At 39.4% G+C, this 17,306-nt stretch overlaps 1 protein-coding gene across 2 annotated transcripts in view; it reads right to left on the bottom strand.

The window, feature by feature from the left end:
- vps53 (VPS53 subunit of GARP complex) overlaps nucleotides 1–17,306 on the bottom strand; it is a 230,504-nt gene that overhangs the window by 130,971 nt on the left and 82,227 nt on the right. For both annotated transcript variants that reach the window (XM_072589817.1, XM_072589818.1), the window contains 3 exons: nucleotides 16,892–17,034; nucleotides 16,073–16,214; nucleotides 4,022–4,117 (listed from right to left, as the gene is read on the bottom strand). In XM_072589817.1, the coding sequence (XP_072445918.1) occupies nucleotides 4,022–4,117; nucleotides 16,073–16,214; nucleotides 16,892–17,034 (381 nt within the window). The remainder of the gene's footprint in view (nucleotides 1–4,021; nucleotides 4,118–16,072; nucleotides 16,215–16,891; nucleotides 17,035–17,306) is intronic.

The following is a 17,306-nucleotide window of genomic DNA, read 5'->3' as shown; positions in this document are numbered from 1 at the left end:
TTTGTTTTGTAGAATCATGGTATCAAAATAGGCTATTAAATCCCTCAAAAAAAGTTAAGGATTTTTTTTCCCAGTTTACATGTGGTTGCAGTATCTTCAATATCTGTAAATACTACAGTACAACTCACAATCAGAATCCAAATGAAACTGCCAAATTAAAAATCAGTAATCCTCATGAACTTACAAAAAAAGCAGCTAATTTTAATTTCAATTATGAAGCTCAATGCAAAATGTACTGAATCATCCATTTGCTGGCAGAATTCAGTAAAATGACAAATAATTTAAGAGCAGATTGTGACAAAAATGCAATGTTGATAATGCAATGTTCGTTGGATTGTCTCATTTTTATGTGATTGTTTGGAGGGCTTCAACACCCCAGTGCTTCTCAGTTTTAAACTGTGACTTTATAATTTGGCTTTCAATCTATAGCAATTTAAAATTCCCCTCTTCAACAAAGGTCATATTGGAAACATGTTGCCTTTTTAAAAAAAAAGTTGAATTCTATAAAACCAATAAAACTTAACATTAAAATGCATAAACATTGAATTACAAAGCTTCTCCAAAGTATCATTAGCAGAACGATGGATCTGCAAGTCAAATAGATGGGGTAAATGAAGCTGATATTAAATCAGTGCTCCCTCCACGATCTCTTGCTAACTTGATCATAAAATTCCCATTATGGATAAGCCATCATTAATGAGCTAAACTAGTTAGTCAATCTTTTGCTGTGGACCAGGTAGACACTCAATTCAAATTAACAAGTCTGCCTCAAAAGATCCAAAGTCTGTTCATATTTACCATTACCAAGCACATCAACTTAGAATGACAGAATCAGAGAAACCCTTGTGCAAAAAAAGGCCATTCAGCCCATCAGGTCTGCACTGACCCTCCAAAGAACATCCCACCCAGGCTCAGCTCCTTGTGCCATAATCCTGCACTTCCCATGGCTAACCCACTTTGCCTGGACATCTTTGGACTGATTTTTTTTGGGGGGGGCGGGGGGGTGGAGAAAGAGAGATAAGAGTTGGAGCACCGGCAGAAACCCACACAGACATAGGGAGAGCATACAAACTTCACACAATCACGTAAGGCTGAATTTGAATCTCATTCCTGGTGCTGTCAGGTAGCTGTGTTAACCAATGAGCCACTGTACCACCCTCTAGGAGAGAATGAGCTGGGGAGACCACATCCTTAAACCTTCATTCCATCATGGACAAGATAGTCACTAATTGATCAGTAGAAGACTCAAATAAGGTTTGTGCCTTCTATCCTGGCTATCTCTCATCAGATAATTCTGTTTGCTTTTACTTAAATAGTTACATTCATTCTTTTGATGGCTTTGAGTCTGAACATAACAGTACTCCTCTTTACCACATCATCTGGCTATTCCCATTAAAAAGAGCTAAACGTGACCATTATACTGTCTTTCTTGAGCTTAATTTGCAGCTTTTTTCTATTCCATCTTAACAATGTTCACTCATTGCATTTGGTCCTCAAGATTATTTGCAAATGTTAAGTAGTCTAAAATATTTGATCACCACTCCCTGCCCATAGCCTGACATCCAAATCACTGTGTACAAGGTGAACAGTTGCAGTACAAGAACAGGCCCAGTCATACCACCTCCCACTTCGAACCACTTTAAGAGGCTGGCCTTAATGTCTCCTTTCCAAAAGGGTTTTAAATCCAATTTATCACTTTCCCTTATTCCACGATCTTTAACTTGGTCTTTTTTTCATCTATAATGCATATCGCTTTCCTAAGATTCACTTAAAAGGCTAACACTAGCACTATACCCTCTTCTTCAAAAATAAATCACAAATAGTTCCCAGACAATTATCATAAGTTTTATTTATATAAATTATCACATACTAGGCACAACTATTAAAAAGCTTAAGAATCAGAACTTTTATGCTGATTCCATACACGTATCATTATGTCAGTTGAATATGTGAAACCTTTTCAATTGCAAGCACAAGAAAGTGCCATCAATAATGTGGTTTTCATTTTCCCTTAACTACTGTTCCCTTGCACTTTCTTGAATGTAAAGTCAGGTATAGTGCCACAGAGGACCTCATCAAATGCTATTGTTCATGTGAAAGCATAGATGGTGAGTGGTACAGACCATTCAATCACCAGAATTGCTCAGAATGAGTTGGATCCTGTCCCTATCCAACACACACTCAAACACAAAGGTTGCTCAATTCTGAATTTTCCACTTAGTAGCCCATTCCAATTACAACAACTCTACTGTTGTCGCAGCAAATCAGCTCACTCAGCATAAACAGTCCGAGCCAAGATCGCAAAGTCTGCAACTATCAGATACTCACTGAATTAAGGTGCTGGCCAGTAGGGAAGTAAGAGAACCCTTTTCAAAGGCAAAAGAACAAGGAAAGTTCATTCTGAATTATACCAACTTTATCCAGAAAAGCAACTTAGGATCCCTGCCATTTTTGAGAAGTGACTTAAAATTTATAACGGCAATAAATTGAAATGTATTAGACTATACACCATTTATACACTTCCTGTTGTTCACAAGACACAAACCACACCACAAGATCAAACAGTTTAATTTTATGGAAAAATTAAAGTTAATCTTTTTAATAAGTGTTCAAATAACACCCATGCTTCTGTAACTGCTTTCATCTCAGCATCAATACATTTTAAATATGACCTTGCATCAATTAAATGTGATTTGATGCAATCAATCACACTGTATTGGTTTACAGAGGAGGAACTGCTACATATATCAACCTGAGCTTTGGGGACCAGCCACCCCTTCAATCAAAAACAAATCAGAAAGCAGAAACCTTAAACCAAAAAGTGAGCAATTTCCTTCTGAGACTCTACGGAGCACGTTTCTTTGAGAGAATTTTGCACGTTATTGATCTATCTGTAGTAACATAAGAATTCTGAGCAGGAGTAGGCCATCCAGCCCTTCGAGCCTGCTCCACCATTCAATCAGATCATGGCTAATCTTTTCATGGACTCAGCTCCACCTGCCTGCGTTTTCACCATTTATCTTCCTAATTACTTGTTGTACCTGCATACCAACCTTCTGCAATTCATGCACAAGGACACCCAGGTCCCTCTGCCAATCAGCATGCTGCAGCTTTTCCCCATGCAAGTAATAATCTATTTTGCTGTTATTCCAACCAAAATGTGTGACTTCATGTTTACTAACACTGCATTCCATCTGCCAGACCTTTGCCCACTCACTCAAAGTATCCATGTTCCTCTGCAAGGTTTCAGTCCTCTGCATACTTTGCTCTGCTGCTCATCTTAGTGTTATCAGCAAATTTCGACACCATACACGTGGTCCCCAACTCCAAATTATCTTTATAAATGGTAAATAATTGTGGTCCAACACTGATCCCTGAGGCACATCACTAGTCACTGATTGCCAGCCAGAATAGCACTCATTATCCCCACTCTTTGCTTCCTGTCAGTCAATCAATCTTCTGTCCATGCTAATACTCTACTCTTAACACCGTGCAACCTTATCTAATGCAACAGCCTCATGTGCGGCACCTTGTCAAAGGCCTTTTGGAAATTGAGGTACACCATATCCACTGGGTCCCCATTGTCCACCGTGCTTGTAATGTTCTCATAGAATTCCAAAAGAATTGTGAATCATGACCTGCCCTTCATGATCCCATGCTGGTCTGTATAATGAGACAATTTCTTTCAAGATGCCCTGTTATTTCTTCCTTGATAATGGACTCAAGCCTCTGTGGTGGGGAAGATGTTAAGCTCACTGGTCTATAATTCCCCATCTTTTGTCTACTTCCCTTTTTAAACAGTGGCGTTACATTTGCTATTTTCCAATCTGCTGGGACTACCCCAGAGTCCAGCAAAGTTTGGAAAATAACCGCCAATCCACCTGCTATTTCTCCCGCCATCTCTTTTAGTATCCTGGGATACAATCCATCCAATAGATCACAAGTTTGAGCAAATATCAACAGCAGCAGATAACCCAAATTAAACACTGCAACAAGGTTATTATTCTACCTCTCTTCTTACCTTCTCCAGGTCTCCTTCTTTCTCAGAGTCACACTCAACTCCAGTTTCATCTTCCAGGAATGGATTTGTAGATGGTGGTGCTGCTTCAGGCTTTTTCTGTCCAAGGGAAAGGAGGCCAGAAAGCTAGTTATTACACAAAATTTTACCAGTGCTTAAAATACTTCGAAAGGTGGGGAGAGAAATTTTTTTCAACCATAGATATTACTACATGCGCGTACATGGCGACTATTAAAAAGTCAAGCTTTACTTACAACTTACAAACATGGTATATAAACTATCACTCTCAAAGTTCAACATCTGTTGTTCATTTTTTACTGCAAGAGATCTGCACCAGCCCTCTGAGATCCCTCCAATCCTTAATTTCCTTTACACATTCAAACATGCTCTGCTCCAGTCCATTGGCTGTAAAGTGCCTTAGAACAATGATAGGCTGTGAAAGGTACTAAGCAAAGACAAATTCTCTCTCCTCACTTGAACTATAGTTCCATTTAATTTTGGACAGTTTGTTGTTCCTCGATAAAACATAACGCTTAATGTCAACATCTGTCCATATGAATGAACAAATGTCCTCTTCGAAAGCAGCAAGAAAAGCTCTAGAACACATCTGTCTAGAAATTGAGCTGTTCAGAGATGTTGTTACTCTGCAGCAAGTGAGAAACAGGGACACTACCACTGTATCACAAGAACACTATTACTTATGTCTAAAGTAAATTCACAATTATATTTGAACAATGCTGTTCACTTGTCAAGAGCAGGTTGTTAGAACTGAGCTTACTCTCAAGAATTGATTTTGATTTGATTTGCTTTAATATTGTCACATGTATCAAGATCGCGAAAAGTATTGTTTTGCATGCTATCCAGGCAAATCATACCTTACATAAGTACATCAAGGTAACAGGACAGAATGCAGATTGTAATGTTAGTGACAGAGAAGGTGCAAAGAAAGATCAACTTTATGACAGGTCCTTTCGGAAGTCTGATAACAAAGGAGAAGAAGCTGAAAGTTTACCTGAAATCCCAAATAGCATAAAAAATTGCAAATTGCTATTATTTGATTAGCAATAACATCCAGATACTGAGAAGAATGCCAGCCTTTACTGCAATGACTAATGACCCTGAGAGATCACTTAAGATTTTTCCAGCTAAGATGACCTTACTGGAAATGTCTGGTGGGGCTGGTTGGGGGAGGTGGGGGGTAGGAGCTAGGAATGCTTCCCCGCGCCCCCAGAAGGTGATGGTGATAGGTCGGAATGAAGGGTAGAGCAGATAGGTGGGATGGAAGATGGACAGGTACAACAGTTCAAGAGGGCGGTGCCATGTTGGATCTGGGATAAGGTGGGAGAAGGGGAGATGAGCAAAGTGGTGAAAGTGACATTGATTCTATGTGGTTCGAGAGTCCCAAGGCAGAAGCTGAGGTGCTCTTCCTCCAGTCGTCGGCTAGGATTTGGTAGTGGAGGCAGCCCAGGACTTGCATGTCCTTGGTGGGGTGAGGGGGGAGTTGAAGTGTTCGGCCACAGGACGGTGGGGTTGTTTGGTGTGTGTGTGTCCCGGAAATGTTCCAGCCCCACACTGTTTGGCTCTAATCTCCAACATCTGCAATCCTCACTTTCTCAAATCACAAAAGGTTACCATACAGATAACAGGAAAGATAAATGGATTTTTTTCATATCAAAGTGAAGAGAGTATATAAATAGTGAAGTCTTGCTAAAACTGTACTGCATTGCACCTGGAACACTGAACAGTTTTGGTCTCCTTAATTAAAGGAAATATACTGGTACTGGATACAACCCAGAAAAGATTCATGAAGTTAATTCCAAGTAGGGAGGGATTTTCATGAAGACAGGTTGAGTTGGTTGGGCCTATACTCCTTGGAATTAGAAAAGGCAATTTTATTGAAACATAAAAGTTGCTTATGGGGCTTGCAAACATAAATGCTGATAGGCTGTTTTCCCTTGAGGGGAACTCCAGGAGCAGAGGGCATAATCTCAGAGTAAAAGGTCACCTTTCAAAACAGAACAGAGGAGAAATTTCTCTGAGGGTCACAAATCTGTGGAATTCTTCAGCACAGAGTGCTGTAGATCAGCCATGACCTCATTCAATGGCAGAGCAAAATCGATGGGCCAAACGGCTACTTTTGCTCTTACATTTTATGACACTGTTGAAATTGAGCATCTTTGAGGAATATATCAAATCTGACATAGCTTCCAAAACCACTCAACTTCGTCAAAATCTGTTTTCCCCCGATTTTAAAACCGACTTCTATTCTAAAACTCATCATATACCAATGAGGCAGTGGAAAAATAAATATTTCACAGTATTAAGAATTCCAACATGCAAGATGTCTAAATGAAGACAACTGTGAGGTTGATTATTGCCCTCATTATTTCTAATTAAAATTAGACAAGAGAAGTGTTGTGTGAAAAAAATTGAAATATACCTGCAATACTGTTGGCAACCTCAACCTTCACAGTCAAGACTGCAGTTATTTATCGACTAAAACTAAACTTCAAAGTGGGCAAAGTTAAGCACATTCAATATTGTAAGCAATGTTGATCAGATACACTGAACTCCAAGGAGAGAAGGTGGTACTAATTAAGCTGCACTCTATGATAAGAAGGCCCCAGTCACACTCTAGTTCCAAACACCTTTGAAACAAAAAGAATAATGAATCTGTTTCATTGACATGCATATAAACAATTTAGCAAAGTCTCAGCATTCAAATTAGGATGTACCACAATCTTAATATTCTAAATTCTTCAGAGTTGAAAGCTGAGAAACTCATTATACAGTACTTACTGCATAGAAATTGTTCCATGTCAATCTTTATGCTCCACAAGAGCCTCCTTACACCCTTCTTCATCTAACCGCATCAACACTTCCTTCTTTGCCTTTCTCCCTCGTGTGCTTTTCTAAGTTTCCCTTGAATACATTTATACGAGTCGTATTAACAATTCCTTGTGATTGCAAGATCCACATTCTAACCGCTTCTGGGTAAAAGGGTTTGTTTTGAATTCCCTATGGGATTTATTTCTGACTACTTTATGTTTATGAGCTTTAATTCTGATTCTGCCTGCAAATATCTTAACTAAATCTACCCCATCAAGACCCTGGATATACTGGAAGACCTCTACCAGGTCGCCCTCAGTCTTTTCTCTGATTCCTCTCAACTGTCCTGGCAATCAAATGTTTTAAAACTCAAACGCAATGTTTCCTAATCTTTACCTCATGTTCCCCGACATTTTCCAGATTCAGTGACACCGACACTATGAATTTTGATCTTTTGCCTGTAAGCTTTTCAATTTTAAGACAAGTAATGCATAGATAACAATATTCATTATTCAATGCAATAAATTTAAGGAAACTCTTAAATCAAGACTTTTAACATGATACATGTGTATTACACTAAACACTGATTAGCATGACAAAGCAATAATTTACTTGCTGCACTTGCCAATGCAGTAGCGCATGGGCAAATACGTGCACAACACACATTGCATAATTAGTCCTGGATATATCTTTGAAGAAAATTGTGAGAAGGGAATTGTAGTAATGAAAGAAGCTTCAGTGACCACCTTAACATCCATACAGAGTTTAAAGTTGCACAGAGTAAGACATTTATACTAATGTTACATTTGAGTGGTTACCAATATTACTTGTTAACTGCAATTATGCAGAATATCCTGAAGTTTATGTATTGGCCCCAAAAAAAAGGTCATCATAAAGTTATGTTGCATGCAGGTGGCAATCCAAGGAACATTTGGGTCAGGCACAAACTAGCAGCAATGGTTCATACACTTTTATGACCCTTTCCAATCTCCCTGCAGTACTTAATTCTAACAACTTGGAAGCTCATTTAACAAAATGTTCAATTTTCATCGGACATTCTCAGAAGTTGCTTTGACAGTTAATTAGTTATATCCCTGAAGTTTTTTAATACTGCAAATAAATTGCCTATTTAAAGCATATTATTTTCACAGATCATCACATACAGAAGTATTACTCCCTGGCAATGTACATTATGTTCAAAACTTAACTTAGATATGTTGAAAATTACAGATGTAATCCAATACCACTGGAACTGCTACTAACTACTTTCTTAATTTGTGACACACTAAAATGTGGTCAAATACATAGCTTTTACACTCCGGGATGAAAGTTCAGATTTTGTCCAATACTATAACCTTATACTTAAAAGCAAGTTAACTGCTTGCCTGGAAATAATAACAAATAATACTGGGCCACACAATGCTTATCAAAAGATCTCCATTTAGTGAATATTAAAATAAAACTAATTTTGCAAGTTACATGCATAACTGGGGATTGCTATAACAGTCTGGCCAGCACAAGAAAACCAATGAAACAATGCACAGTTTTCATAGCATTTTGACATGTACTTCAACTCAAACTTAATTTCTGGTTTTAATTATAATACAATATCTCTTCATCAAAATACAGTAATCTCAATGTATTAAACCTGCTGCAAACATTCCAGGTGGCCCAGTAATTCCACCCATACAGCACTGTAGACCCATAAAGAACAGCAATGTTAGAATTAGTGATGTGACCAGCCATACAATGAAGTCAGCATTCTAATTTGCTTCTGTTAAACCAGATGGCAAACTAATATGTTTTTATAAAGAAAACTAAAATAAAATATTGATTTATTTGCAGTCCATCATTATAGGAAATTGTGGACTTTCCACAACTCATGCAAAAGCCACAATTGATGCACAAATCTATTCCCTCATTTTTACAAACTTAATAATTGATTCTTGAATACTGAGCTTCCATGGGCCCAGAAGCTGATATTTTGCATTTTTTATTTTGCATTGATGCCAAAGTAGCAGCAATGTTATGGTACAGGACATTAAATTTAAGAAGGAAAGCATTTCAAATCAGTTTTCCATTTCACAAACAGTGAATATAACTTCATTCCTCCGCAATGTCATGCAGGACACTGGATAAGGAATCCAATGCTTGAGTGCAATGTTTTCTGTACCTATTGCTCTAAAAGGCTCAAAATTAAAAGCAAAGTTACTTTTATAAATCATTGCTAATGGCATCATATATACATGAATACAATGTGCACATTTAACATTAGCATCTGTTAAATCATATTTAGGGGCCTAAATCTAGCTTAAGAGTTAATGAAAAATTCATGAAGCCCCTGTGGCTCTATTAATCTCAACCAGCACCTAGTCAATAAACAAAACACAAATTAGTCTCAGATGCTACCAACAGCCCTAGAACCTACTGCAAACCTTCCTCCATCAAAACCCTTGACTGAACGAAGTTTCGATCTTCAATCTCAAACTTAAAGAGGCTAATTTCATCCATTTGTGGCCAGACCACGAGGCAAGATGAGACTGTCGTCTTCTTCTCAGTCATAAAATGCCCAAACTTATCAGCAGCACAGTTGATCTTGGAGAACAGAAGATTGAGTTGTAATCTTGGTGAAGGATCCACGGCTCGTTCAGATTAAATTCGATTCCCTACAGTGTGGAAACAGGGCCTTTGGCCCAACCAGTCCACAGTGACCCTCCGAAGAGTAACTCACCCAGGCCAGTTTCCCTCTGACTAATGCACCTAACAATATGGGCAAAGTAGCATGGCCAATTCACCTGACCAGCATCTTTGGACTGTGGGAGGAAACCGAGCACCGGGAGGAAACCATGCAGACCTGGCAAGATTGTGCAAACTCTACACAGTCGCCAGAGGCTGGAATCGAACCTGGGACCCTGGTGCGGTGAGGGAGCAGTGCTAACCATTGAGCCATCACGCCGCCCATGTTAGTGGTTTGGTAAGCAGGAGGTCGGAGATGACTGGAAAATCCACTCTGCTGGTTTATACTTAAGGAAATGGAGGAAAAGGAAAGCAACAGAGGTGGACTCTTTAAGGAAGCCAAATGTTTAATAAGTAACTTTAATGTACACACATTATAACAAATGATGGTACTTTAAAAGTACTTAGGATATCTGGTCAGCATGGGCGCATTGGAACGAAGGGTATGTTTCCATACTATACATCGCTGGTACTGGCTGGATATACTAAGATAGTGAAAGATGATATATAAATGTATATCTTCCTTTCTTTTATACAAAAGCTATAAGCATATTTCAGCAGCACTCTGTATCATAATTCCTCTCAGCATATCCTAACAAGTGTTGAGAATTGTCAGCAAGTTCCTGACACACATTGTACTAGAAAATATACTAGAACCAATAATTAGATTGTGTGTCAAATTTTGCAGGAGTGAATTAGTTTTAGGTTAGCTTTAGTTTGGATTGAGGGGGGAGTTTTGGCCAGGAGAGGAGGGGAGAGTTGCCTGAGCTTTTTACAGTACACCTCTGAAGCAGTGGAACACTTACACGAGACTGCGGTTTTGCAGCTCATGAAAATAGAGGCACCCTTTCAAAGCTGAACCAAAAAGAGTCAGCCTGGAGTTTGTCCTGAATACCTATAATGAGCTTGAACCAACAACTTTCTGACTCAAGAGACCTTCTCCAAACCCAATAATGGTGCATTCTGGCATATCCTCCCAAGTAGTGGATTGGCACATGCTTCATTGTGGAATTCCATCTTTACCAGAGCAAAAATAGAAGGATACTGCACTTAGAGTGGGCAACCACATATCGTTCCTTGCATTTACTGCCACAGTTCTTTCTCGGTCTAAAAACAATGTGAAATTGGACACGAGAAATTAATGTTCAATCTGAAAGCCACTAAAGTACTCCAGAGGCAAAAACAGAAATTGCTGGAAAAGCTGAGCAGATCTGGCAGCATCTGAGGGGGGAAATCAGAGTTAACATTTCAGGTTGAGTGACCCTTCCTCAGAATGAAAGCTTTTCTTACTTCTAGTTTAGAAACATATTCTCTCTGCGTTTCTGGTTCATTTCTATTCTTTCCACTACAATTTGCCCCACAATAGCCCTATCAAAAAATGGAATCTCCTTCACTGAGGAGGGTAGATCGAATGATACCAGCATCAAGAATAAACGCCAGTTAGTTTGTCTAATAGTAGAAAGGATGATGTTTAGGTCAGCAAAGCAATTTTCACCTTACAGTACTGTGTGGAACTCATCCTAGCCAGAACACAATTTATGCTCCCACCGCGTAAACGACATTACACTGCAAACTGCTTTTGTCTCATGGTGATGGAACTTTTAAATCTATCCAATGATGTAAATGGTTGGTACTAGTTTTCATTGTCAGGTATAGCACCAACTACTAACAAAAGGTGAGACATACTTTGGAACTATACAAACTCAAATTATACTCAAAAGACAGAGCAGTATTGATCTGGACAAGGAGAATTCTTGACCAGATTTGCAACATGACCATTAGTAAAAGAGCTGAAAAAATATGCAACTAAAGATCATTTAACTACAAGTCAAAGTAAAAAGGAAAATAATTCCTATAAAGAGCAAAACCAAAAATTCTGGAAACACTAAGCAGGTCAGGTAGCAACTATTGAGGTCAGAAGAGAGTTAGCATTTTAAATCAATGAGGTAAAAACAATGACTGCAGATGCTGAAAATCAAATACTGGATTGGTGGTGCTGGAAGAGCACAGCAGTTCAGGCAGCATCCAACGAGCAGCGAAATCAACGTTTCGGGCAAAAGAAGGGCTTTTGCCCGAAACGTTGATTTCGCTGCTCGTTGGATGCTGCCTGAACTGCTGTGCTCTTCCAGCACCACTAATCCAGTATTTTAAATCAATGACCTGTCATCATAACGGACTTAAGAAGCCTTGACACTAAAGGGAGCAGAAAATAATAGTTATTTTCCACAATAAAAGCATTCTAACTTATTAGCATAAGCAAATCATTAGCATTTCAAATTGATGGAAAACGGGAGTCTGTAAATCTGCCATTAGGTTGTTACTCATGGTTTTGCTTTCTGCATTATATAGGAGGGCCCACAACATCTACAGACAGTGATTCAAAGAGAACGGTAACATGTTGAGCGTACCATCTTAACCCAACCCATCAGCAAATTAGGCTCATTTTTCCCAACTAATGCTCAGCAAATTTCCAGACACCAGCCTGAGGGGATGAAAAAAGCCAGTCACTGCTGACAGGCATGTGGGCACAAGGAAAGTAATTAGTCACAAAGAATGCGGAAAGAGTTCAGAGGTCTGGCTGTCAAGGACCATTAGCATCTGACTAATGCTGTCTGCCGAAAATGCAATGCAAGTTCCTTGTGCATAAATAAACTTAAACCAGACACTAACATTGAAATTTTGAAGAAGACCATACACATTTTTCTTGGCAACTCTGCCAACAAATCGAAGCTGCTTACACAAATGAAAAAAAACACTTCAAATTAGTCAGTTTGGAACATTCATTTGTTGCAGTGTACTTCCTGGAGACCAGAAGTGTTTTCCTCCAGACAAAGTAGCCCTCAATGCTGTAGTTATGCTGAACAGCCACTGCAATACCAGCTGGAGCTTCATTTGCTGTGAGAAACAAATCTCTAAAGTAAGGGAGCTGTTTTTTCTACTTGATAACTACAAACACTAATTCAAACACACATGGTAAGAGGGCAAATGGAAAGCAAATGTGTTAATATACTAGCTACACAAAAAGAGTTTTAGAACTCAACATCCTCTCTCCCCCCACCTTAATGCACCTTTGAATAGAGTAGTGGAAGTTGGATGATTAAATGGGATTGCAACCTCTTTGCAAAAAACCTAATTTTATTTCTTTTTTTTAATATTTAATGTTCAAATGCAATTTACTCCAAATTCTATATTTCATTCAGACTTATGCAGAGCTATACAGGTTTTCCATTGGACAGTAGGTGAAGCCAGTTAATTAAAGAAAGTACCTTAACTAATGAGGTGCTTAACAGCACCAAAGACTCAGATTCAATTCCAGCCTTCGGTGACTGTCTATGTGGAGGTTCTATATTCTCCCCATATCTACGTGGGTTCCCTCCAGGTGCTCTGGTTTCCTCCCACAGTCCAAAGATGTGCAGGTTAGATGGATTGGCCAGATTAAATTGGGATGCTCTCTGGAGGGTCAGTGCAGACTTGACGGGTCGAACAGCCTCTCTCTGTGCTGTAGGGCTTCTATGATTTTAACTGTTTTCTGTACCTGGGGTCGAGCTAACTCAGGCATCTTAGTGGATTTTGCACAGAGTATTACTTTGAACAGGGAGTTGGGCAAAGGGTGCTGTTGCTTTGTTTTGCCTAACCTTTTCACCCTACAGGCTTTGGTTCCTTACTACAGGGGAGCAAGCTGTTTGGGGAGTACCTGTGAAGTGGTTTCGATTTCATCTGCACCTTAGATTTAGAATATAGCCTAGGTCTATAAAAGAAAAAATAAATAATTGAATAAAATAGTTAATTAAATTACATTAAATAACAATATTATGACCCATTTTAGGGGAGGGGGGTAGAGAAGGAAGAAGACATGGTGATTTTTAGTACAATGGGTCTTCTGATTTGATCAGGGACAGGGGTGTATTTCTGGAGCTAAAGTAGGTTAAGGGAACCCAGTGGACCAGAAGCTGGAAGCTTAGTAATTGTCCTACATTTGCCCAAAAGTTCTTTCAGCTTGTTGGAATGAAGTCAGGGACGGCAGTGCAGATGAATTGACTGCCCACAGCCATCGTGGTACAGGAAATCATTCACGTGGAGATGCAAAACAAATGTAGTAGTGGGGACACTGGAGAATTGACACTGAAGAAAACAAAGACGAAGACTCCAGAAAGCTGTGTTATCCGCCCACTGCCAGGATTTGAGACATCAGCTGAGGGTTGAAGTGGAAGAAGGTACAATCCAGTCATTGCGGTCCATGTAGGTACCAATGACATAGGCATGACAAGCACAGAGTTTCTGCATAGTCAACATGAGGAGCTAGGTACCAAGCAGAACTGTAAAGGTAATAATCTCTGGATTAATAGCGGAGCACATAGAAATTGGGATGGGGCAAATAAAATTATGGAAATTAAATAGTTTAAATACAAAAAACTGATAAGTGGGTACCAGCTCATGGGGCATTAGTAACAATATTGGGATAAGTGGAAGCTCTAATGTTGTGTCAGTCTACACGTGAACCATGTTGGGGCTGTTTCCGAGTGAAATGCCTAACTAGGGCAGTAGAGGGGGTTTTAAACTAAGTAGTATGGTTCATGGGTCCAATTTGGCAAAATCAAATCAAACAGCAAAGACAAGGCAACAAAAATTGGGAAACAATAAACAGACCATGACAACAAGATTACAAATCTAAGAGCAAATCAATAGATAAGGCGAAAGGTTACAAAATGATAAAAGGGTTAAACTGAAGCCTCGGTATGTGAATGCATGAAGCATTAAAAACAATACAAATAAACTGATAACGCTATATGACAAAGACTGGGTTAGAAATATAAAACCAAACCTCCTCCAACTCCAAGCACTAGTTCCCTCCACTATCCCTGATCAGCCTGACCCTCACTCTGGCCATCCTCTTGTTCTTCAGGTAAGCGTAGAACGCCTTAATCCTACCTGTGAAGGTAGGACTTTTCCATGCCCCTTCTACCTCTCCTAAGTCCATTCTTCAGTTCCTTCCTGGCTACTTTATAACCCTCTTGAGCTCTGTCTGATCCTTCCTTCCTCATCCTTCAGTGAGCTTGCTTCTTCCTGTTGACTTAGATGTCCCACAGCTCTTGTCATCCAAGGTTCTTTGACCCTTCCTTGCCTCAGTGGGACAAACTTATCTAGCACTCACAACAAGTGCTCCCTGAACAACCTCCACATTTGTCGTGCATTTCCTTCTTCCTGCTTCCAATTTATGCTCCACAGTTCCTGTCCAATAGGACGGTAACTCTCCCTCCACCAATTAAATACTTTCCCATACAGCCTGCTCCTATCCTACTCCACGACTATGACTGAAGTTTAAAAGAGCTAGAGACAATACGATTAAAACACACAAGATCCTGGTCGGTTTTGACAGGATAAATGTGGAAAATGGAAAAATCTAAAACTAGAAAAGGATTGTTAAAAAATGAGGAATCATCCATTTCAGACAAGAGAAAAATTTCTCTCATGCTGTGATCAAGAGTCTTTGGAACTCTCGTACTAGTGGCAGCAGTCTTTAAATAACGTTAAGGCAGAGGTAGATGATATTTTGATAAATTAGACTTTATTTGAGTGAGACAAGAATGTAGAGTAATCAAATCAGCTCATATTATCATGCTCATGGGCCAGTACCCTATTCCTACTCTTAATGTCCGTACATATGTTCATACCCTCACATTGGATTATGCTCTAAATTGAAGACAAAAGAATGACTAGGGAAAGTTTCAGGTCATCTTTAATTATCAGTTGCCTGCATACACTGGAGTACTACTGCAACCCCATGTTTGTATTCCTTAGTAGATAGTTACCCCCAAGCCATTATGAAAAGGGGGTTTTCTTTCTCTCTCAGTAGCAAATAGCATCTCGACAAAACAAATTATTTATTGAATTAATACTTAGCTGAGCTTGAAAATTCACAAACTGGCATTAAGTTATTTAGAGGGAAGACAGAGCGCGAGTTAAGTTGGAGGGAGAGTTAAGTCAGAGGTAAAGAGGAACTTCTTCTCTCAAACAGGACTGAATCGGTAGAATTCTTTACTGCAGAGGGCTGTTGAGGCTCAGTCATTACGTTTTTTCAAGGCTGAGACAGACAGAAGTAAAAACCAGTAATGGTATCAAGGGTTATGGGGAGCAGGCAGGATTATCAGATCAACCACGATCTCATTGAATAGAGAAACAAACTCTATTGAGCAAACAATCTCCTTCTACTCCTGCCTAAGAAATGTTACCATTGGACCAAGGAGGAACAGATCAAATAAGGAATTGCAAACTGAAAAGGTCAGTGATGGATTTCGATAGGTATATGAAGTAAAATGTAAATGAGTGCACTTAATGAGATGCTAGCAGAGACAGAGAGCAAAACTGTGTCTTGGGACTCCTGGGTGTCTGGAGACTTGGTGATGATGTTGATCAGTGACCCCCAAACAATTAAACAGGGCAAAGGAAATTTCAACTCGGACACTAATTGCTTTCCCCACAATTTCTTACCACAATCCCATCCGCCAGAGTGCTGCCTGAGAACCGTTTGGCCAACAGCCCCTCAAAATTTGTCGTTCTTTGAATTGCAAACAGCAACAACTTCACTTCAATTTCCTTGGCTCTTGTGCGCATTATTTTAGCCAGTTCATGCCTAAAACAGTGAGGAAAAAACGTCTTTAGACAACATTCTCATTCTCAAAAGAGTAGACTATTCAGCTTGATCCACCATTCAATGAGATCATGGCTGATCTGAATATAACCACAAATCCATATTCCCACCAACATCTGGTACCCTAACCCTAATAACCTTTCAACCCCTTCAACATATTTGAGAAAAAGAGAGGAATTAACTTGGGCAAAATTCAACGTTTCTACGGTTCCATTGAGCATTTCCTATTTCGAAAGCTCCTGAGTCAGGGTCCTAGTTTCAGATGCTATTGCATCTGATCACCTTAAATGACAATGTTTTATCAGTCTTCAGCCAGACAACTAAGGAAAACATATTGATGACATTTTGATGACAATGTGGATCTGGTGTAAGAAGAAAAGACTGAATTCACACAGGTCCTGTGGATTTAAGTTGTGGTGTGGCCTCACCACTGACTACAAAGGTGACCAGACTACTTCACCTTACTAGCTGAAGAGAGAAAGGCCATAGTCATCTTACAATGCAGAAAACTGATAAAGGATGCTTTTTAAATAAGGGATGATAGTCTAATGCTATTAGTGAATCCATGCCCTTCATTGCTTTTGGAAAACGAGACAAAACTCACGGCAATCTGATAAAAATAGAAGATAAACAATAAACATCACATATCTGCTTTATACCTGGTGACGTGGCAAAACTCCACTGTGATCCGTTCACTCATGCACCATTCCTGTGGGAACATCCGCCCATATTTCTCCTCATAATCTACCAGCTGGCGTTTAATCCATGCATAGCGTCGATCTATCTTATCCAGCCATGCCACCTAGACAAAGAGTTAACATACAAGGCTCAGAACACAACGCAGTTTTCCCTTTGTGACCCAAATGCGTAACCTCAACAGCTGTATGTCAGCTTCCAATTTGCAAATCTCTCAGCCACAAAGCAAACTTGCTTGATTTACTAAGTCTTCCCATCATTCAGCTTTAGTAAACACAGCACGCTTACTTGTGGGTTGCTGATCACTAGTTTAAGACACAAACCTCTGTGAATCTCATGCAACATCAACACAGAACAGCAAAGAGGCTACATCAAATT

This window comes from Chiloscyllium punctatum, chromosome 19 (genome assembly GCF_047496795.1).
Source record: "Chiloscyllium punctatum isolate Juve2018m chromosome 19, sChiPun1.3, whole genome shotgun sequence".
NCBI classification, from domain to species: Eukaryota; Metazoa; Chordata; class Chondrichthyes; order Orectolobiformes; family Hemiscylliidae; genus Chiloscyllium; species Chiloscyllium punctatum.
Note: the sequence above shows the minus strand (reverse complement) of the source record. Positions and strands in the feature narration are given on the sequence as shown.